The sequence below is a fragment of the Apteryx mantelli genome, chromosome 9 (genome assembly GCF_036417845.1).
Source record: "Apteryx mantelli isolate bAptMan1 chromosome 9, bAptMan1.hap1, whole genome shotgun sequence".
Classification (NCBI taxonomy): Eukaryota; Metazoa; Chordata; class Aves; order Apterygiformes; family Apterygidae; genus Apteryx; species Apteryx mantelli.
In genome coordinates, this window is record NC_089986.1 from 3,278,528 (window position 1) to 3,301,683 (window position 23,156).

Consider the following 23,156-nt stretch of genomic DNA (forward strand, 5'->3'; position numbering starts at 1 on the left):
TTCAGACCAATGCAAGAGCAAAAGCAATTCTGGAGCTTGAATTAAAAAAGGGGTGATAACGGACTGAAACCTACTGCACAAATCACATATATCACAGCGAGTGTTCAGTGATAAGCCTAAGGAGACATGTTAGACTTGCAGAAGTGAAACAAGGCAGCGAGATAACCAAGACTACAGCAGCTGTTGTGGGTGTCAGAAGCTGATTGAAATTTCCCCACCGTCCTTGTTTTATCCTACTCCCTTACCAAAACCGCAGTTATTTTCACTAATTCCCCTCTCTTTCCTCTTTCTTCTCTGCTGAGTTTTCTTTATTTTTTTCCAGGCATCACACGGTTTCTCGTGATTCCTCCACAACGTTCAGTCCCCCAGCATGTGCGCCCTCTTACCTCGCTCCTGGCCGTTCCTTCCTCCTTTTCACTCCTTCTACCTTGAATTTTGCCCGTCCCTCCTCTGCAATAAACCACACCTCCACCCTGCCCCTATCTCATCCCTCAAACTGTGAAGTATGTGACAAAATCCCACGACAGAGACCTCCCTCCACGACCTGTCCTGACCAGCTGCACTTCTCCAACGTGCCTCTTCCCCTCTTCCAGCTTGCTCTTGCAAGTCCTCCTCTGCTTTTTTGAGGCTCTTTGCACAGAATTTCTTTTTCAGAGAAAACTGGCAAATGAGACTTTCCTCTTCCTAGATTTTAACCATTACTTCCATTTTGCAGAATTTTCCTCAGATTATACATGCCAAAGTTTCTCATCTGCCGTCTCCCATCAACCTTTCTTCCTGGCTGAGCGACTTGATTTTAACACTTCTTATTCACTGTCATCTCATCCCTCTGCTTCTCTGGCTCTTTTCTTTTGTAATGCACGCATGTCTCAGTAATGCCTCTCTTTAAAAAAAAACATCATTAACCTTGATAATTTTTAGGGCTACCACTCTGTTCTCGTCTCATCCGGACGCTCGCTGAACATGCTGCTTATAGCTACTGCCTGGGGTTTCCTCTCGCTCCAGTTCTGTGTTACACTTGCTCTGACCCAGCCTCTGCCTCTCCGCTGAGGCTGCTTTTGCCGAGGTCTCAGTAACGTCTCCCACGCCAAGTGCAGACGCCCGTCTTCTCTCGCGCGGCTCCTCTGCCTTCCACGCAGGCCGCTTAGCTCCTCCTGGCTTACGTGACACTTGTCCTCTCCTCGTTCTCCTCTTTGCTTCTCTCCTCGCCAGCATCTCCCGCAGCACGCTCTCCAAGCACCTCTTCGGCCCTCTCTGCCTCCGGCGCACACAGCTCTGCCGTCTCCGACCGGCTCGAGTTCCCCTTTACAGGCTGCCTGCTACGTAATCTCGTCTGCAAGCACGCACACCGCTGACATTTCCACCCAGACCTCACAGACCTGCTTTCCTCTTCCTCACGTGTCGCTCGCATCGACTAAAAGGTCAGCTTTTTTCTTTTCCAGATATTTATCCTCTGCCCAACACTTCCACTGGCCACCACAGCATTCCCCTTCCTCCCTCGTCCTCCCTTGCAGCCTGCTTTGCTTGGTGGGCACGTTGCCGCAGCACTGTTTCCCACTCACACCTCCCCCTGGAGCCTCGCGTCCAGGCCCTCAGCCTGGCACAGTTTCTGCACCAGGTCTCCCTGGGATGCAGTAATGAGGTTGCTGGACATAACTGCAACTGAAACGTCCCTGGGCAGATGGTGGGAGCTGTCGTGGCCGGAGCGAGCATGCGTTAATGCTGCCCCCGAATCTCAAGCTAGACGATGTAAGAAATGCCATCAGACACCATGTTTCCAGGTAGCCAGGACATCAAGAGGAACAGACCGTTTCGCTGCCTCATCTCAGCTTTCTACTACATCACAGCTCCTGCAGCTTCACTGCATAGGAACAAAGAGGAAAAAATTGGTAGAATAATGACCTCAAAAATATAAACCATCACCATCATCTTTGGAGAGACCAGCACTGTCCTCCCCTTGCTGGTACCATCTCAGCTGTGGAAACAAAGCAAAGCGTCAAGAGAAAGAGAGAAGAAACAAGCATGTAATTAGTATTAATTCTTAGAGACAGAGAAAACGTGAAGAGACCAGAACTACAAGGTAGCGACCGGAAGTAAGCAAGATTTAACAGAAGAAGGATGTGCAGCCTTTGCTACAGTTTGCAGAAGAAGGAGGTGGGTTGCATTGGTTGGGACCACCGTGAAGTTACGGGGGAAAAGATCCCCTAGTAACCTGAATCGGAAAGGAAGCATTTTGGGTGCCCGGGCTCGGAACACGCTCCAATGGACAAGGCTTTCAACGGCTGCATTTCTGAGGATCAAATACGGTGCTAGAGAAACTTGCACTGACAGCATCCTTTGGAACCAGCGGCAGATTGGAAACAGCCGCTCCCCGGCCTGGAGCTGCTTCGGGGGAGCACGGGATCCTCGCGGGTGCGACGGGCCGAGCCACCCCAGCAAAGCCGGTGGGTGGTGGCGGCAGGGGAAGGGACCCTTTGCAGCCAGGGAGGACAAACATTTGGAAGAAGATGAAGTACACGTATTCAGTTTATTTCTAGAGATGTGATGTAACCTGAAATCTTATAAAGATAATGTACTTTTCACCAACAGCCTGTTAACATGCTTTTTTTTTTTTTAAATGCAATGTAAAAATAAGTTTCTCTTAGGATTAAAAACACGGTTAGTAAATGATAAAATGGTTACAACAGAGAAACAAATGCTGCTTTATGACTTTTGGGCTTGAAAGTATTGTTGCTGGCAGAAAAACAAGAAATGGAGAACAATTCCTGAAAGGAAGGATAAACCTATGCTTAAATAACAGTATCGATACACAGGAAGGCTGGCTTCTGCTCTGACCATTTGCCTTATATCCCCTAGATTTCTGGAGTGGCAGTGAACAAAACCCAAAATCTTACGGAAAATCAGCCCCCAGCACCAGCGGAGGGGAACGGCTGAAATGAAAGAGTGGCAGCTCCGAGCAGGAGCCTCTACCACGCATCAGTTTTTAAGATATTCTTCTCTATTGCTATAGGGTCAGCAAGGAAATAAAGAACACACTGGGAGACAAACCAAAATAAATAAACGTAGAAGCAAAGAAACGAACAGTAGCTCAAACCTGCCAAAACCACGCTCAGTCTGAAAGAAAAGAAAACAGACGACGGTCAATCTTTTTGAAGTCGAACGCAAGGAGCCCGCGCGCGCTTCAGCACTCGCTCCTCAACCCGGAGGCACCCGGGCGACAACGCAGCGGGCCTGCGGCACCCGCCGGTCGGGCCACAAGACGTACCGAAGCTCCTCTGCCCACCAAGGCAGCAAAGTCTCCCGAGGAGGTTACTAGAAAAGCATCTTAAAACTGGAAGCAGCCGGACTCCCGGAAGACGCTCTGGGAGCCCAGCCGCAAGCCGGGCTAAGCGAATAACGCCCCATCCGCTAGAGCGCGAGGCTCCAGAGCTCCCTGCCCGCTTCGCGCGGCGCCGGGCTGAAACGTGCCCGCAGGGCGCTTCCGCTTTTATGCGTCCTCGCGCCCCAGCTGCGCCAAAAGAGATTTTTGTTTACCCTCCAGCCTGGCTGCTCAGCCCGGCCTTATCAGTGGCTCCAAGCCGGAGCAGAAGTACGTTAAAAAGCTCTGAACAACTGCTTGTTGGTAAGTGTGAATCCCATTTCACAAGCTTACGCTGGGCGTTACCTTAAGCGCGTCCGCGATGCCTGACAGCAGGAGAACACAGGTCTGTAACGCCCTGAAGCCCGGACGCACTCGCAGAGACTGGGAGTCCAGACTGGGTACTCACTTGGCTGCGCTCATGACGAACCTTCCCATCTCTTTACAACGGCGCTTAAGCATGAATTCGCACAATAGTTAAGCAAGAACTAATATTTTCAAGCTTCAGTAACCTCCAAAAGGTAACAGAATTACTCAGAACAATGCAAAAAGCAGGGAAAAAAAACAGTACAGATTTATACTTACTCTCCAGCAGCAACTCACACTGCATGTAGTTTTCTTCTCACTTATAAACCACACATTTACATTTGCCTTACGGGGACTTCAAATCCTAGACAACAAGACTACAGTATATATACCACATATATGGTAGATTTTAGGGCAGATATGCGATATTTTTATTATTGATATAGCTGTCCTTTACGCCCATCTACCTTTAATTGCTCCTCTGCCTCTCTCCTCGCCCAGCCATGGTGCTCCTGAATGTCTGTTTTACATGCTCTGTACATACACCTCAGGCAAGGCAAATAAAACTTCAATTATAGCCTGTGGAACAGGAAAGACTGAGAAAAACACTGTAAATATATGAGGGAGCGTAAGGGAGGCTTTTCCTTCCCAATAGCAGGATCATGGACGAAAAGGGGAGGGGAGGGAGGGGAAACGTTACCCAGGCAAGATCATGACACGCTGCCTCCGCGCGCCCTCCAAACAACCCACCTATTCTAATCCAAACCCATAAAATCTAAAATCTAATTATCCAGGGTTTATCTGCGAGATAAGCGAGGACAAAACCAAGCCGCAGAAGTCGCACCTCCCTCGCGCTGGGGGAACCGCAGGAGCCGCAGGCTGATCCCCTTCCTTGCTTTGATGCTGCCCAAACGATCGCGTCTGCACTGCAAAGGCGGATCAAAACAGTTATCGAAAACAACAGTTCTCCAGTCTGAAAAAGTAACGACAACGACCTGCAATTATCTGCAAATTCGAGTGGAATCTGGCTGCAAAACCTTTGCTGAGACGGACAATTTTCATCTCAACGACCTGCGTCTCTGCCTTGGCTGGTTGCTAGTTCGAGGCAGCCCTTTCGCACTGACATTTTCATCGCGCTCAGCTTCCCTAATGGCATCGAGCCTTTGCCAGAGATTTGGTGAAAGGCCAAATTAACTGTGCTCGCTACCTCTTCTTTGTCCTCTCTCTTTTACAGGTTATTGAAATGTTTGAATAATACACAATTTCCTTTAGCAGGAGCTATGCAGGTTAGAGCAAACGCTACCATCACCTCCACAATATTATGCAGTTTCAGCAGATTACTGGGTTAACCATCTGCCCGTGGAATAAAGCTCGGAGCAGTCACGCCACCTTCCAGAAACACAAGTGCGTTTTTAAGGTACCCACCCCTTTCCCTCCGGTCTCCTGCAAGGTCTCTGGGACTGGAGAGGTCACATGTCGTTCAGCCGTTTCGTCCCTGAATTCCCTTAGTGCTGCTGCTTCCTACAAATGAACTGCACCTGCCCCTTCTTTTAGTTAAAAAATTTGCTTTGCAAAACTCAGATCTGTAAAGCACAAACCTAAAAAACCCCCCCACGTATTCTGAAAATTCAAGGACTTATGATTCCCTAATCATTTCAACATAACTTTTTTTCTAAAATTAAAAGAATTCTTTTTTTTAAATAGATTAAAAGAAAAGTCAGACTCACCAGAACTACACGTAAATTACTTTGGATCTTTCTAAGAGCATAGCTTAATTTCAGTCATGAAACAATTCCTGCTTGACTGTATACAGTACTATTTTAATATCTGAAAAGGAGAAGAGTACCACAGTATATTTCTATTTAGATACGTCTTATTTGCCTGTCTAAACAACCAGGATGTATAGGTAAGTCAGTCCCATTCATCATTAATCCTATTACACTCACCATACACATGCACGAGTTCTGAATAGATTTACGGACTGGCAGATCCACGTACACGCCAGACAAGCTTTGTAAGAAGTATCTAAAAGTGTTTTCCAGGTAAGAAAACCGCCCCTGCAAGGAAGCTGCGCGTGTCAGGCGAAGGGAAGTTAATCTCTGGGAAACGGAGCCGCTTTCGAGCGGCCTCTCCATGCTCCAGGCGGCTCCCGCCGCGGCCTCGCCGACGCACCGCAGCAGACGGGGAGCACCTCCGCCCTCGCGAGAGCCTCCCGCGGCATGAGCAGGCGCTCGTCCTTCGGAAAAAAAGGCTTAACATTAAAGGAAGCTTCACGTCACCTCAGAAGTCGGTTTCTTGGCATTGCTCCTGCATTCAGGTTCACCTGACCACCGCACTCGGTGGTTTAATACAACAGAAGTAAAAATGCTGAAAACGGATTTTTTTTTCCTGGTTTGAATCGCCCGCTCTCTGCATTTCCCCTGGCGAATTGGTTAAAGCACAGAATACGGGGCAAATACACCCTGCAGATGGGCTACCGCATTTTGCAATAGTTAAATCTCCCAAGCAGCCTTGCAGTGAGTTGAAAAGAAAAGCAGACTGCGCTAAGGCCTGTGCACGAGCGGAAAAAAACTCTCCTGCCAGCGCGTGTCTGGAGCCTTAGTTCCCCGCAGACTGAAGTACGGTTTTGGGCAGCCAGTTAACACAGTCGTTTGCATACGAGCTGCACAGCCTAAACATAAGGTCTCTTGAAGCACTGCAAGCAAAAACGACTGCAGGTAATAACGCAGCGTACCGCATACGTACAACATTCACTCCAGTTATGGATCCGGCTATTATTATTCCGAAGCGTATCCCTATAATTGCTCTAATTAGCTGCTAAATAATCCGGGCAGGAAGAACAAACAGAAGCTCTGCAGTCCCTGGAAGGGACGAGTTTAGGGTGACATTTAAGGATGTCAGATAACGCGGACGAGCCATAAGCCCCAGCTCATTGACTCCACGGAGGCAAAGGGCAGCACTGGCAATTTTCTTACTCAAAAGCCCAGGACATATAAACTAAAAAAACAACAGCCTTACCTCGATCGATAGTAAGAGTTTTTGCTTTCAAGTAGGAATTTCACTTGATTTTTTTTTCCAATCTGTGAAGGTGAAATTCAGAAAGACAGAGATTCAAACCAGAAAATTTTTTTTAAACATTTTCTTGAAAGTGTTTCTTCAATTCTTAGAACTATACAGCACAATTAAAAATTTGGGGCAATTTCATGTAATTTATCTGTCGTGAACTGGAGGCATTCGTACCAGATAGCTGCCTAGTTCTAACTCAAGTCTGCGCACTAGGTGGGCAATTGTGCTGAATAATCTCAGGGTTCATAAAAACAAAGTTGCGGCATTTCTTCTGGGTCGAACGGCAAGCAGAAGGAGCCAGAGGATATCTTCGCAGGGAAAGGTATGGGTATTCAGTTAAAATAACAGTACTTCAACTTTTCTAAGGAAGAGCGGGATAGAAGTTTAAAAATTAAAAAAACCTGATACAAGTTTCGCAGTAAGATATGCAGCACAGTCGTCTTTGCAAAGACACGTCCCAGATTTTATGAACTTCCTTCTGTTAGTGAACAGATGCATCAGGAACCTTCCAAACCTTTTAAAAGAAGTTTTGCATCACTGGTGTTTTCCATGGAGGAAGGTGACTGCAGTTTTGTACGAGTGTTTGACCAAAAACCTCACTTTGACCAAAACTTCCCAAAGAAGCGATAACACAGTGACACCGTAAAACAGGCAAGAGACACGAACAGCTCAGTGACGCTCAGCCAGGTACAAGCTTTCCGGTCCCCTCCGCGAGGATGTACAGAGCAGCAGCTACCTGTTTGTAATACGTGTGGCTCCAGGAAACGAGTGATACAACGGTAAAGAGCAGCTAAGGAAGCGTCTCTCAGGCTGACATCTGGCTCAGGATACAACGCCTAAATATCAATAACTTTCACGTCTGCTTCACAGCAGGGAAAAATCAAATTCATTTTTTTTGTCGCACGCACGATAATGAAACTCGATCTCTGCAGGACTTCGGGGGAAAAGGCTCATCCATTAAAGAAAAACCTATTGACAACAGCACAAAAACATCACCAGAGTCTCCGAGCAGGCTTCAGCTGGCGGACACACAAGAGATCAGTGCCAAGAGTGCCTTTAACCATCCCAAACTTCTATTTGTACAGAGCTGTCACTGACCACGCCAGACATCTAGCGATGCTGGGAACAGAAGGAATAGGATTAACATCCTCCTAGAGCAGAGCTCCAAGGGGAAAAAATATCCTTGCGCAAAATTAACCTGGCTGTAGCTAGTCAAGAATGCCACTTTTTAAACTAACGTATTTAAAGCTTATGAGAGGATTTGAACCCATCTGCCACATTTGGCCTGGTTTCATTTTATAAAGCTTTCTTAGTCAAACTTCACTAAAAATCTTGTCAACAATGACTATTTTTAGAAGAACTCATTTTATTCGGTGGCTTTGATATACTGATTTCCTAAAGAGGAGGATTTAGGAGAAGAGGCATTAGAGCGTCAAACCCCCTGAAGCTGCCCGTTATTGATATCGTATGCTACGTTACAAAGGCCAAATTAACATACAAAGTTGGACCCAAAGCCCATGCCGTTTCAGCGGAGCTCTTCTGTTTTAATCTGGCAAACAGATATAGTTGGTATTGAATCCTACATACAGAAAAGACACTTGCAACCTATAAAATGATGGAGTTGAGGGACGGAAAAGAAAAATCAGTTTAAACCCATTTCGAAAACTCGAATGCCCCAGTAACTACAGCACTTAAGTACAATATTCACCACTTCTCCCCCTAAGGATTCACTGCGGGAAGAAAAGGGAGGGCAAAACGTGTTCCTGAGAAGACGACAGAAGTTCAGCTGAACTTTGGGGATGGCCAAAGAAAACACGCAAAAATAGGGGCTTAGCTCTGACTGCAGAGACAAGCACCCTTACGCTTCCCTTACCCAATGCCCGAAAACACATTCGTCATCAGATGCTCCGTCCCCGCGGCGCGCAGACCTGCAGCTGAGCCTGCCCATGCCAGCCTCCCCCGGAGCAGGTGCATCGACGCAGGAGGACGGCGGCAAGGAGCCGAGCGCCCGCGCCAGCAGCCCTACGCCTCCTCCGGCCGGCGCTCAGGTGAGCGCGGTTACCGGCGGGTTAGAGCTCTGGGAGCCTCCCGGAAAAGGCCTTTTGGGGAGGAACACGTCTGGAAGCGCTGGACATGGGGAAGTTGCGGGCTGCTGCAGAGCTCAGGGCAGAGCCCCATCTGTGTTCTCCTGGATGGAAAAGGTCTCCTCGCGCCGGTGAGGTAAGCTGGGAGGTTAAAGCTATGCAAAGCACGAGGAAATGCCCTTAGCAAGTTTGCAGGTAAACGCACAGATGTTTCTGCCTTTGCGTAAGTGCTAAACGTGTTACAGCCAGCCTCGGAAGCGAAGCTCCGGTTTGTCACGTACCTTAAACATTTCACTCTTGGTTTCCCTGGCTGACTCTCAACAGAACTCCAACTGCTTACGATTACAGAAAGTAAACGCTTGACAGTGGTCTGCGGGATGGATTTTGTTGATGTCTCATGTAGCCTCCTGCTAGACAAAATTGTATTTTCCCCATAAATAATAATCACTTATTTTCACCATTATGCTTCTTAAGGATTGCTTTCTTCAGTCTGCATATACCAAGAACAGCTTGATCTTTTCATTAAATTGCCTTTGATATGGAAAAACACTAATAAAAAACCCATCCCCAACATGACTGTTCTAATACTGAATAGAGAGCTTGGAGTCACAAACATCTGCTGTAATTATATTTAACTGCACATATTCTGTGCTCTGCTCTTAATCAGATCTTACTTCAGGACCAGGTAGCACCGTTTCTTCCCTTGTAGTAAACAAGTGACAAGATTAGAATGATAAGCAGGTCCCATCTCAGCGTTTTAATCTCCAGAGGTCTCTCTACCTGATTAGGAAGCTAAAATTCTGGCTTTTTATTTACAGTGAGTTGCGCTCTCCCTCTATTTTGATTGCGTGTTTGTGCTGAGCTTTTTCTTGACTAGTTATTTATGAGGCATCTCATTTCTGCATGATTGTTTCTTTGCATGATATAAATCCCCAAATGTGTGTTTCAAGCAGTTTTGATCTGTATTTTCTCTCTACAAACAATCAGTTTTCAATACAGAAAAATGCTTTCTTTTCCTTCTGACAGGAGTTGATAATTTTCTCCGCTATCTTTTTTTTTTCCCCTAACAAAGTCCCATCAATCAAAATGACTACAGAGAGGAAGTGACCAAGCAAGCGTGGCAAAAAAAGGACTACATGATTCATTGGCTGGTAAATTCTGCGTTAAAAATGACAAACAGATTTGAGGAGGAAAAAAAAAAAAAAAAGACTTTCAAAGCTTTTTTCTTATGCATCAGTAAAAATGAGACATGATTAAAAATAAATCCTGTGCCCTTATTAATTATTTTGTCCTTCAGGAATTCCTGTGACTCAGTTCTTTAAGTACACGACACGTATAGTCTGCGAATGGCACTGTAAGTCACTTGAGAGCTGCTGAGATCAAAGTAGTTTAAGAGAAGCAGGCTGATTTATTGGGTGACTGGGTGAATATCGTTGATAGAGTAATAGAGCATTTTAATTACTTCACATTGCTAAAGCACGTAGTCCTCTAAGTATCCAGAATAAACAGTCTGCAAATGGCTTTTTAAGTTGCTTGAGAGCATCTGAGATCAAAGTAGTTTAAGAGAATCATATTGATAACGAGGAGGAGCCTGAACAACGGTGATAAACTGGTTCAAGCAAAGTATTTCAGGCCACTACAGTGTAAGTGCAGAGGAACAGGACAAAATAAAAGAAACTTGTCAGCGCTTCGACTAATGAAGAGAAACTCAGGCGATGGCAAGTTTAGCTGACTGCCATCTAACCGGGTTCAACAAACCACTGATCCGCTGGGATGGGTCTCTGGCAAACATGACCTAAATGGGATGAAATACCCACGTACGAGTTCTAGGCTTGTGTCAATAGTGGAAAGAAAAAACTCAAGTTGAGCTCACGGCGGTTTCCAAAGGGTGCCATGGTGCCCAATGCAGCCAAGAGAAAACAAGAGAAAGTACCTTCAGGGATTAGAAAAGAAAACCCGAGCAGAGACACACTAAGTTTAAATTCTAATTTTACACCACGAGGCAGCCTGGGACCGGCTGCACGGGCACGAACGAAAGGCGATGGTGCGCCCTGCACCCCACCGAGAGCGGCGAGAAGAACCGGAGAAACAGAAAGCAGTTGCTTTCGGTTAGAGCTAAGAAGCGAAAGCAGAGGGAGCCAAGCACGTATCCACCCAACGTGGGAAACTGCCTTACGCATTGCCAACCCACCCATCCGGCTACCATGAATACTATTGCAACAGTAAATCAACTGCTGTTTTGCTTTGATTCTTTCTTCACAAAGTTGCGTACTTAATTTCAATTTATCTAAACACTGAGAAACCTGGTAAGATTCAGGGCATTAGGCGATATACAGCCATATATTGATGGCTGTTCTGGAAGATCAGCCAAAAGCATCATCAATGTCTGTTTTTTCACTATAACTGTAAAGCAGAGCATCAGAAAACCGGAAGGCATTTCCAACTACATTAAAACAAAATGCTAGTAAAACCAGTACTAGCTATAACTAGGAAAAAGCCCCAAATTAGACCACCAAGACACAAATACCAAAACTGAAGATCCCTGTAACCTCTGTCTGTGAAGACCTGTGTCAGAGGCCGCCAACACCGGTGTTCTCATTTTGGCTAGCTACCTGCCACGAAACATTAAAGATCAGATTCTGCGACTATCCGGTACACGCTTAGCTATGCAGAAATTAGTTAGCAGTGACGGAGAAAAGAGCAACGTACAGAACGTGCTTGGAAAAAATGTTGTAACAGGCTTCACAATCCACCCAAACTGTATTTTGTAACCTGGTAGCAAAACTTGCAGAGACAATAAAAAAGCATGGCAAGATCAAACAACAGCAGTGCATTAGAAAGGACAAAGCGCTGTTAGAAAAATAACTGTCTTTTCAGCTATTCAGTATTCCGTAATTGAACTGGAAAATTTTCTATCTCGACTTGATTTTAGGAGAAAGAAATGTTTCACTGAACTTTGAGGACAAAGTTCGGTTTGCAAACTCAAGCACTAGCATTTTGAAGAAGGACTGAAAGTGAGCCATTTTTTCAGAAAAAAATAACTGAGAAAGAAATACAAAGATACCTGCTTCATCATAGGATACAGTCAATTTTTCCAGCATTTCTCGATCAATTGATAAAATCTGCTGCTCCAGAATGGTTTGGTAAGACAGCACGCTGTTCTCTTTGTCCTTCTCATAGTCTTGCAGATGCTGTTTCAGGACTTCAGGCAGGCGGGACTTCACGTACTCTGCTGCTGACTATATGAAAGAGAGGCAAAGGTTTAATTAGTATATGTTCTTTAGAAGAGCTTTATGCACATCCAAACCATTTTTTAAGGATTTCTCAAACGTAACCCATCACAATAAAAACCTAGAATAGGGCCGTAACACTGTTCTTGCAGTCACACTTGTCATTTCCACTAGTGCTTCAGTGACAGATACCCACTGCCAAAACGAACCCCCGACCCTGGACTTACTTCCAGGGAATCGGGGACATAAGTGACCAAATTCCTCTTCGCTGAGGAATATTCCTACCCTTCAGCAGGACATTTATGGTGTAACATTTGGGTTTGGTAATCTAGAAACAGTTACCACACTTGACTAGACCCACACCATAATAGCCAAATTTCTTATTGTAAACATATTTTGAAAATATAACAAATATGTTTTTATTCTGAATTTTAAAGTAACAAGTAACAGAAAGGAATCGCTCCAACTGCTATTGATACATAACCAAGTTTGGGCAGGAAGAGAGCAGTAAATCTTTAATAGCATTAAAAAGCTATATACATGCACACAGAGAAAATGCTTTTCACTTTTTTTTTAAAGATTGCTCAAGGCCATAAAGCAGCAGAAATTAACAGCAGGTGGCACGGTTGCACCAAGGCACGGAGCCTCGTGCAAAAATTTCAGCGGCAGTAAATACGGAGAGCGTTTGCCTGCGGCCGGGTGCGCGGCCCAGGACGAGCGCTGCCGCCGGAGGGGCCCCTGCTCGTCTGCCCGGCCGTTTCGCCGGGACGCCTCGGGAGCTCCTTCGCTCTGCCGGAGGAGCGCAGAGCAGCTTCCCGGCTTTTAGCGCTAGCACCTCTTGCGAGTGTTACGCTGCCACCGAACAGAAAGGCCCCTTTCTGCCGTGATTTTCTGTTCTTCCTTTGCATCTCTGATGTAAACTTAACTGGAGAAGGAAGATGTAGCAAAGGCTGCTGCCCGGTGCTCCAGCTTCCTGCCAGTTTCAAGACAGAAGGGAAAAATAAATGATAAAAAAGTTACATTATTTCAGGCCTGGAAGTGACCAGAAGTTACCCCTACTCAGCGACATGCCTTTCCCAGGTTTATATTTAGTTTTCCAAAGTCAATCGCTGATTAAATTACGACCTTAAAATATCACTGAAGTTGTGTTCAATTTATCTGCAAGCTAAGTCATGCGAGACGAATGAAATTATTCTGCAAGAAGTAAATTAACTCTCCACATGAGAATGACATATTTAATGCTACATTTTAATAGTACTTTTTTCCTGGAAGGGAAGGCCAAAAGATACACTGTATACTAATTATTTTAGTGCCCTATAAAAATATCAGGTTCAGGCATTTATATTCAATGTTTCCTTTGAGAAGATGACTTGCTCTGCATAGGGAAATTCTTGTGCTGGACTTATTGCAGCAATGCCAGAAAGCTGAAAAGAAGAAAGAGTTTATGTATATTCATTTTCTGAAACGTGTTTTACCATCTAAGTGAGTATTTGCATACTACTGGCTATAAGCATATAAGACGACAAACTGCTTCTGTCCCAAAGATCTTGCAATTTAAGTAAAAGTTAATAGACAGACGGATACAAAGAGATGGGAAAACAACTGGGAGCAACCGAACGACAGCGGCCAGCAGGACGGGCGGCTGTGGCGAGCCACGCGGAGCCCACGGGGCCGGTTCTTCGTCGGCACCAAGGCCCCGAGGAGGCGCGGTGGCCGGAGCGCCCCGTCCCAAGGCGCTCGCGCTCCCAGGGCTCTCCCTGACACATCCCGGCCAACGCTGCTGCAACCCGATTAGGATACACGGCGCCCGAACGCACGCCTGGCATCGCTCCTGAAACACAGCCCTAGGGGATACGCGTTTCCAAACACACACCAAGAAACGATTTTCGTGCTGAAGCGTTATTCTTAGCAGGACAGAACGGAGACCGCTCGTAAGAGGAGACTGCAGTTTGCTCGCCCAGCCCTTAGCGGTGAGGCACGTCGAGCACATGTGACTCGTAAACTAATCTAAATACAAATTTTTCCGATAGATTCTGAAACGTCTATTTCAAGGGTAATCTCACAGGTTTAGTTTCTCAGTTTGTTTCTCAGCGAGAAACAAAACACAACGCTCTGCTTAGTTCACTACCTTTCACATTGCATCTGGATGTCATTAAAAATTGAAACCTAAAGAAACCAGGAAACCAATATGAATTACTCTCCTTTTCTAGCAAGAAAGGTGATCAGCCGCATTTGAATAATTACATCTCGAGTTGCACTGAAGTAATGAGACAGATAGTACTATATTCTGTTTAGTACAAAAGTAATTTTCTCTTGTTTTTAGAAGATTGTGTTCAGTCTTTGGAATACTTAAAAAAATGCAGGTGTTTGTGCATGTGCTTGGCATTAAAGAAACTGAGAGGCTGGATTGAGGGGAAAAAAAGAAAAGGAAAAAGAAAAAAAAAAGACTCCTATATACCCCGCTTTGTGGTTTCTGGCGCAGCCCGTAGCCTGGCGACTCGCCTGCCGGGCCGCCACGCAGCGAGAGCCGGGCCGGGCCGCCCCACGGAGCGGCGCAGCCCCACGGAGCGGCGCAGCCCCGGGAAAGCCGGCCCGCTCCTCGCCGCGGCGCTGCTGCGGGTTACAGGCGGCGACAGCTTCGTCCTCCCCGCTCCTTCCCACGCGCGCAGGCCCTACGGTACAACCATTAAATCCATTCTCATTAATATCGGTATTTGCGTCACCGGCAGAAGTCAGGGAAAAATCCGCTTTGCTACTTTGAACCTCCAAAATAGCTTTATTCTCTTCTTCTCCGTATAATCATCCTTATTCCTGCAGGAAGGAATTAGACACCGAGCTACTCCTGGAAAACGGCAGACCCTGGGCATTAGCTGTGGGCACCACTAACCGCACCGCATTTGCTGCTGAGTTTTCCCCACCACCGTCTACGCAAGGAAGCAACCGGGAGCCGCGGGGCGCTGCAGCGGGAGGAGAAGCAGAGGGAGGCTGCGGCCGCCCACGCGGACACCTCCTCACTTCATCCGCGCCACGGCCTGGGTTGCCAGCTTTCCGTTTGCACTTAAGGAAAAACAAATGAAACACGGAGGTCACCTAGGTAGAGTTTTAGGACACCTTTGAAAGCGGAGATGGCACCTCTCGATCAAAGCCGGCCCGCAACGGTCAAGCGCTGGAGACCTGCAGCGGTGGCCCAAGAGGGGCACGCGCTGCCCCACGCGACCCGGCTCCGTCCCCCGCTGTCACGTGGACCTGCCTACGCCCGCTCCCCCCAGCACCTGGACCCTTGGTCCTGTTTAGATTTTGACATTTAGGGCGTTCGGCTTTGAGGACTCACGTTTGGGGACGTTCCCACCAGTCTGCCCAGGCAAGGTTTTGAACTCCAACCAGTTCGGGCTTTGAGGCTTTGCAACGTGTTTTGGGGGAACCCTCAAACAGATCAATGCATCGAAACAACAGCACAGCAAAACGCGGGTTACTAACTTACTTCCCGACTTAGCCACAACAAACCCTCATTTTCTGAGAGCGATTTATCTATTTATTCTGCAAAACCGAGAATGCGGCACTCTCTACGAATGTTTCCATTCTGCCACTCTTCCTAAATGAAGTAAAAGATTGACATTAATACCTTAAATGACTTCAAGGAATTTCATTTTACCACAGAAAACTTGCATTTTACATATGTAAAATATAATTTAAAATATCAACACTTGCAGAGCTTACTCGCATAAGTTTTTCTCTATTCACTAAAAACATAAAAATCACATGAAGAAATACTGAAATCCCTCACTGTCTGGTAACCTGAATCTCAAAAGTAACCAGTATCCTTCTGTAACTGTTTTTCCACTTTTCTTTTCTCGGCTTGACGAGGCAGGTATATTCAAAGTGAACATTTTGATAAACCGCGCTAGCCGGCTGCTGCAGCTTGCTCTGCTGCCCTGCGGTACGTGCTCCCGGGAGCCCCCTTCCACGTGGAGAGCGAAGGTCTGCGACGGTTAATTAAAGGTTTCTTCATGAAGCTAATTAAAAAGTCAAGTGGCAGCTTGATCAGAGAAGTCTCCTTGCAGTTATATTGGGGGTTTTCGAAAAGGCTTTCGACACACAGTCAGGAACCGAAGAAAATGGCAGCAGAACGTATATATTATATTCTCTTTACGGCACACTTCAAAGGCCGTATACGGCTATTGCACACTTCTGCTGGCCTTTATTCCTGTTCCTCCCTATTATAATTAAATTGCTTCTGTGAGTAAGCGTAAGGAATGGTTTGTACCGCACAGGACGCGCAGGTGAATCCCGCTGTCACCCCCGACGCTCAGCAAAACCATCACAAAATAACGGAGCGTGTGGCCAGGAGGGAGCCGAGGCGCCGGGGGGCAGAGCACTTGCCACGGGGAAGATGAGCTCCGCCGTAAAAGAAAGTTATGGGCTTGTTCGTTTTAATCACATGCTGCTCAACACGCTTTATAGCCTGGAATTACCGAGCTGTTCGACCTTTAAAATCCCGGCTTTCACCAGCGCGAATTCAGCGACCTCGCGCGCTCCTGGCACTCGACACGCTGCGATGCACTTCCTCAGCGGCCCCCGGGGCGATCGAGCACGTCGCATTAAACCACATGTTGGGGAACAAACACCGACCTGCAGAAACCCTCCTTGATCCGTCGCTGCGCGGAGGCGGCCGGGGCTGCTCGTCCTCCTCCAGCCCCCGGCAGCGGCCGCCGTGAAAAAACGAGCTGCTGCAAACGACGGCGACAGCAAGACAAGCATGCTGGCGCAGAAAGCCACTGAAGAACCTAATTAGCTGGAACGGCCATCGTTTATAAACACAGATTTCCAATTTAAGAAACCGGAGGACGAAGACCTTCTCGCCTCAGACCCCCACTCCTCACCGACTCCAGGGATTTAAGAGAGAGGAGAGAAATCCCAAATTTATGACCACAATATTCTTGAGACAATTCACCGTCTGCCCAGCTACTGCAAACGTTCAAAGGCGAATGGAAAATGCAGCCTACATTTTATAGCGCGGTCTTACCGGCACACCGTACGTACGCCACTGAAGGATTTAAAAAACAACCACGATTCTTCTGTTGCATCTTTCTGCCCCTTCTTTTCATAGGGGTTTCTTTCCCCTTCAGAGACGTGCGGGTCCCCCCGAGCCACAGCAGCGCTAGCTGCTCCCCAGGAGCCCTAGTGAGAGCACTTGAGTTTTCACCGCTATCATTTTGCTGCTTCTTCTGCACAATAACCTCATTTTAAGAGTTTTTAAACAAGCCATATTATGAGTATTAAAAGATTCCATTTTAATATGAGAGTTCTTTAGACTAAAGTAATGTCACATAGATCTGAAAATTATAAAGTGTAATTATTAGACCTGTTCAACCCAAGATAACGGAGAGTTTGAGAGAGTTTCCGAAAACACCTGGATAACAGGCAGGACTGTCTGCAGTCCATCAGAAGACTAACAGAGCCCAACACGAGCACCAACGGTAGTGCGCAATGTAGACCAGCGAGCACATAGTGCATTTAAGGACTTGCAGGGTAAACTGAACTGTAGGGTGCTGCCAACACAATTATCACATGGATAAATTAATTGATCTAATCAACAAAGACCAAGATTTGGGTGAGGGACTTTCCAGTACTAAGAACCCAGTTAAGAAAAGGAAGGCCAAAGACAGCTTGGATGAAAATGATTATTACACAATAGTTCAGAATATTTAGGGAGGAAAACGGCTTAACGTAGACCAAGGGCTTTAAGGAAGCAGACAACCTCTGAGACGTGACAGCACAAAAGGATTAACAGGACACAAGTCAAAAGAGAAAAGACGACACAGAGTGCAAACGTTTCCTTAGAGAAACGATGTAATAGCTGAAGTGCAAAATATCCCAAAGCAGAAAAAAGCTTGGAATTAACCTGGCTAAGTCGTAAGCTGATCAATGTTCTCAAACTCAAGAAGGAAGCATGTACACAGTCAGATTACTATGAGTATAAAAGAATAACATACATACTGAGAAACAAATGGAGATTCAGGTGAAAAATGACATAGAGCTAACAAAGGTAGCAAGAAAAGCTTCTGCAAGTCCAGTTGTTATGAGAGAAAACCCTGGCAAAATGTTGGTCTACTGCTCAACAGAGTAGAAAAACTATTGACAGATGATGCCATAAAGCTGAAGTATTTAATGTCTTTTTTGCTATAGTACTCACTACCTTTACCTTGCTGCATTCAACTGGCAGCTGATATCAGAGACAAGTAACTAAACTCTCAAGACAGAACAGGGAAGGATTATGTGTTAGAAAGTGTTTGTAAAAACTGGATATTTTCCAGCCGGCTGGGCCAAGTGAAATTCATTCAGGTGTACATAGGTAACTGGCTGAAACAATCTCTTTAATGACCTCTGTCTTTGAAAATTCACAGAGGATGGTGAGGTACTACATGACTGAAAAGGGCAAATGTAGAGGCTATTTGTTTAAAAAGTATAAAGGAAAAGACAGAGAATTACAGACCAGTCAGTTTAACTTCGATGCCTACAAAAATGGAATAAAAGATCAAATGATTTCTAAATACCAGAAAGCAACAACACTGGTAAGGCACAGACAGTGAAGCGGCTCTCTCGGGTGATGGGAGGCATGCTAATTCAGTTCTCATCAACCGTAGTCTAGGGAGCAAGCGTTCCCTTGCTCATTCCAGCAAACATGCCTATGTTTAAAGTCTTAGTATCACTGATCACATCATCAGCCAAGGTAAATCTTTCATGCTATTCTCATAAGCCGTAGGGGATGCTAGAGAAAGAGCATTCCAGGAAACGAGGATGCTGAATCCCACGTAGATTAAACGTTTTGGAGAAACTTCCATGATGAAGACGCATCTCTGGAGTCCCTTCTGATCAGCCAGGCGTGTTTGGTGTTCCCCGTGAGTATTAATGGCACATGGAAGTGTGCCACTCCCACTCTTCTCCTTCCCCTCACTGCTATCCAGGTTCCCTCGTTTTAACATTCACAGAAAGGACTGCAACTGGAGGAGCTATCTGAAATATCGGACGATCTCATTTGCAATTTCACATTCCACATTTTAGACTGGAACTCCTCATACATGTTTCTGGACTTGCATCTTAAACCACAAATCATCATTATTCTAAGAACAGTTCACTCAATTTACTAGGTATCTCACAGTAGGATGATAAAACCAGTTGGCATAATAAGCCTGTGGACAAGAAATGTATTCCAGCTAGTTTGCTAGTGATTATTTCTAGCAATACTACAAAGCTTCCCTGTTTCTTTCAAAAAAGTACAGTACAGTATTTTGACTGAAATAGGATTCAATTTCTTGTACCTCTAGAAAGGAATCACTTAGTGAGCACAATGCAAATAGACATTAGCTGGTCACAGGACAAAATCAAGAGGAGTGTTTGTGCCCGCGATGGCCTCAGTCCAAGAGCCCTAAACGAAGCCGTCCTGCCCCTTCCTTCGGGTCACTCAGAGCCTGCCGAGTGACACCGCGGAAGCCCAACCTCGGCTCTAGGTTTTATGAGAACAATAAATTTAAGGACCAGAACAAGATGATTTTTATATATTTGCATGCACCTGTAAAACTCCGATCTCTGTGCCAACCAAACTCATTGCAGACAGACCATCCTCTCAGGCTATTCATACCACGATGCAGGAAAGGTTGCTGTTGACCGAAGTAGATGCAAAAATGCTGCCTTCAGACCCATGTGTGCCACTTCAGCTGATCTCAGAGGGACACACATGCAGAAGCCCTGACTCTCAAATCTCACGCAAAGCATTTAGCATCCGATTCTGCTCCTTCCTCAGCATGAGCCATCAATACCTCAACTGAAGTCAGTGGAATTACGGAATACGCAGTGGAATAAGAACATGAAACTATTAATGGTTATTCAAAGGCAAAACATATGATAGCAAAACTTAATCTACTTTCAACAGGATAAAACAGAACCACAAATGGCGCTAAGACAAACATGAACAATTTGCCCTCTAAAACAAGGAACTATTGAAAGAACAAACATGTCAAAATAAACTCGTTAGTTGATGTTTCCCTTAACAGAAACTCTTGACATATGTAATATATTATTTCTATTAAAAAGTGTCTTTTTTCCTCCCAAATGAATATTCCAGTACATAATTTACTACTGAATAATATGTATCCTAGGAAAACCACAAAATGGAGCTCACAATTTTAGACAAGAGCGGTTCACAGCAAAAGCATGATACCTGAAAATGTCCTCAGGACCCAGAAATTCTCTTCTGGGACTTTAAACAAGACTGAACACTGAAAAGGCCACTATTATTTTGTAATCCATGCACAATTTATTTCCGTAGCAGGAAAAATATTAGCCTCACAAACATCTTTAGTTAATCAGAAGCCATATAATCATGACAAAATTAACCTGATTCCAAGGAGATGCATAAAGTTCAAATTAGCATTCACGCTGGATTGTCAGAGATATATTAAATCCATAATTACCGTAATCCACAGCTGCTTCAACTGTAGAAAGTAATGAATTGCCCAGTGAGAACTGGTGTCCATGAAATGGAAAGAAAAGGCCATCTGTTGTAGAGCTTTGCTCTGACTTTGGGCTCTGAGCACAGATAGCTTGATCTTCCTTGACACAGTCTATACGTGGATTTATGGCTACAAGCAACTCCAAATAACCACATCACAAAGCAGAATGGATAAAAATGAAAATGATAAATGATAATGATTTATGGCTTTAAATTACGCATTATGGTTTCTTCCATAAGACAGCACTTGTCACTCACTTTTTAAACGGACTTATTTAAATGTCCTTGAGTGAGAAGCAAGTAAGTCAACAAAATTTGTAATGTGAAAATTACATGTTCTGTTCTCCCTCCCACTGCCCCCAACATTAGTCATATAGAAATGTGTTATGGTACGCTGAGCATACAGAAGCATGTTGGCACGGTACTTGTTAGTCCAGGACATGGATCAGAAGAGGTGAAAATAAATGCAAAATGATTATTTTCCATCTTCTAATGAGGAAGGGGATAGGGTAATACTTGCGCTTTTTTTTTTTTTAAAGAAGTAATTTTAATTGATTCAAATTAACAAAAACATACTCTGTGTGACGTAGTCGAGCAGTCAGTCATTCTAGAAACGGGGAAAGTAAGGCACAGGGCCTGGCTTGCCAGCGGTCACCTGCAATGGGCAGAGCCACAAGGAGGGCTTCCGACTCCGGACATCTAATTACAAAATTAACGTCACCAAAGCAAGGCGCGGCATTACGATCATCTTGTCTGACATCTTGAACCAGACGGACCACACCGCTTCCTCGTGTTACTGCTCGAGTAAGTCATTTAGAAAAATATTCCATTCTGTTTCAGAGACAGAGAATCTCCCACAACCCTTGGAAGTTAATTATCCTTACTGTTAGAGGATACATTTACATACCACAAAAAAGTGTTCGCATTATTTCCAGTCTAAATCTGCTATTATCTATGATTTTCAGCCACTGAATCGAGTAAAATGTCTGTCCACCTACATTTCTCTTTCTCATGCAAATACATGCAAATCGATCAAATGGCTCCGTTATCTCCGTGTGGATCAACCAAGGCGCTGGAGCTCGCCGAGTGCCACGCTACCGCGCAGGCTGGCTAACCTCTCGAGGCACTCGTGGTTCTCCTCCCAGCGCTCGCTCCAGCCTCCCGCCCTCGTTCGTTAACAGCAATCTTTGCAACCAGGCACCGCGCCGCGACCAGCTCCTTACCTCTGCCGACCGCCCGCACTGCGCCTCGGGGCTCACCGTCGCCCTGGGGCCTCGGGTACAGCTCGCACCCGCTGCGGCCCCCAAATCCTCTTTTACGCCCTACGCTGTGCAGTGCAGCTACGCAGCCGTGCAGCTGGTTATGCCGCGATGCATCTTACTTGCACGCATTCACTTAACAAATGAGTCGAATTACTCTGGATCCTTAGCTGAGCTTATTTATCACTTACCCAATCTTTGATAAAATTATTAAATCACGTACTCACTCAGCAGTTACTCTCTATTTGTAACTATCCCGAAGCCGATCGCACAGCCTGGGTTTAATCCCTTTAACATATACTGTCTTGATTTGGCAGCGTTCAAAATAACACGTACATCCAGCCAAACACCATCAGCTTCTCGACCAAGCCTTTAACCTAGATAAGGAAACCATCTGGGCAGTTTGACAAGATCTGTTTTCCATAACCTGCTGTTAATTGGAACCAGTTACGTTACCTTCCTCTGATAGTTATTACTTGTGTCCCGTATTACCGGTTCTATTGATCCAGAACCAATGCTGGGACAAGGTTCGTTCATCTCCCGTTTCCCAAAGCCTTCCCAGCCCCCCAAGGCTTGGGGAAAATCACCCAGGGGCTGGTCTAGACCATCCGCAGAGCCACCCCGCCACTTGGGCAATGTTTCCAGAGACTCCAAAGGGATAACTGTCGCACCCGGGATATTCATCCCGGTTGTTGGAACAACTGCATGTACGCAAAAAAAAACAATGATAAAACCAGTTGGCATAATAAGCCTGTGGACAAGAAATGTATTCCAGCTAGTTTGCTAGTGATTATTTCTAGCAATACTACAAAAAACAATGTTTAGTAAATACATTAAGAATAACGATGGTAAAAGGAGTTATTACCCTAATAAAAGGAAATGCATTAGCACTTAAATTGCATATGCACAGACACAAATTCTGAATCTTAATTATGCTGGGAAGCCAATTAGTATTCATGTCCTTTTTAGCAAAAGAATTAAGATTAGTAGGTAAATTAAAGTGAAAATCAGCCAGAGACAAAGCAGTAATTTTATAATACTTCTGTTAGTTTTATCAAATAAAGAAGATAAGTTTATTTTAAAGGTGATGATTTCATAAATTCTGAAAAACATACACACTTAGATTATTTTTGGCAAGACAGAAGGCAAACAATAATTATGACTTCCATGTCTGCATGGCTGTATTTAAAGGACATTAATATTTAGTGCATGAGACTAATATCTGCATTTGCCAAAAGGAATGATTTAGCTAATGGAACAAAAGAAAAAATGTTTGAATGAATCACTTAAAAAAATAGGAATGTCAAGATTGAACCCAATTTTACCGATAATTGGTTGTGCTCA

At 45.2% G+C, this 23,156-nt stretch overlaps 1 protein-coding gene across 1 annotated transcript in view; it reads right to left on the bottom strand.

Annotated features, from left to right (window-relative positions):
- Positions 1–23,156, bottom strand: part of PPM1L (protein phosphatase, Mg2+/Mn2+ dependent 1L) — a 106,552-nt gene that overhangs the window by 19,983 nt on the left and 63,413 nt on the right. The window contains exon 2 of the mRNA XM_013955506.2: positions 11,879–12,053. Within this exon, the coding sequence (XP_013810960.2) occupies positions 11,879–12,053 (175 nt within the window). The remainder of the gene's footprint in view (positions 1–11,878; positions 12,054–23,156) is intronic.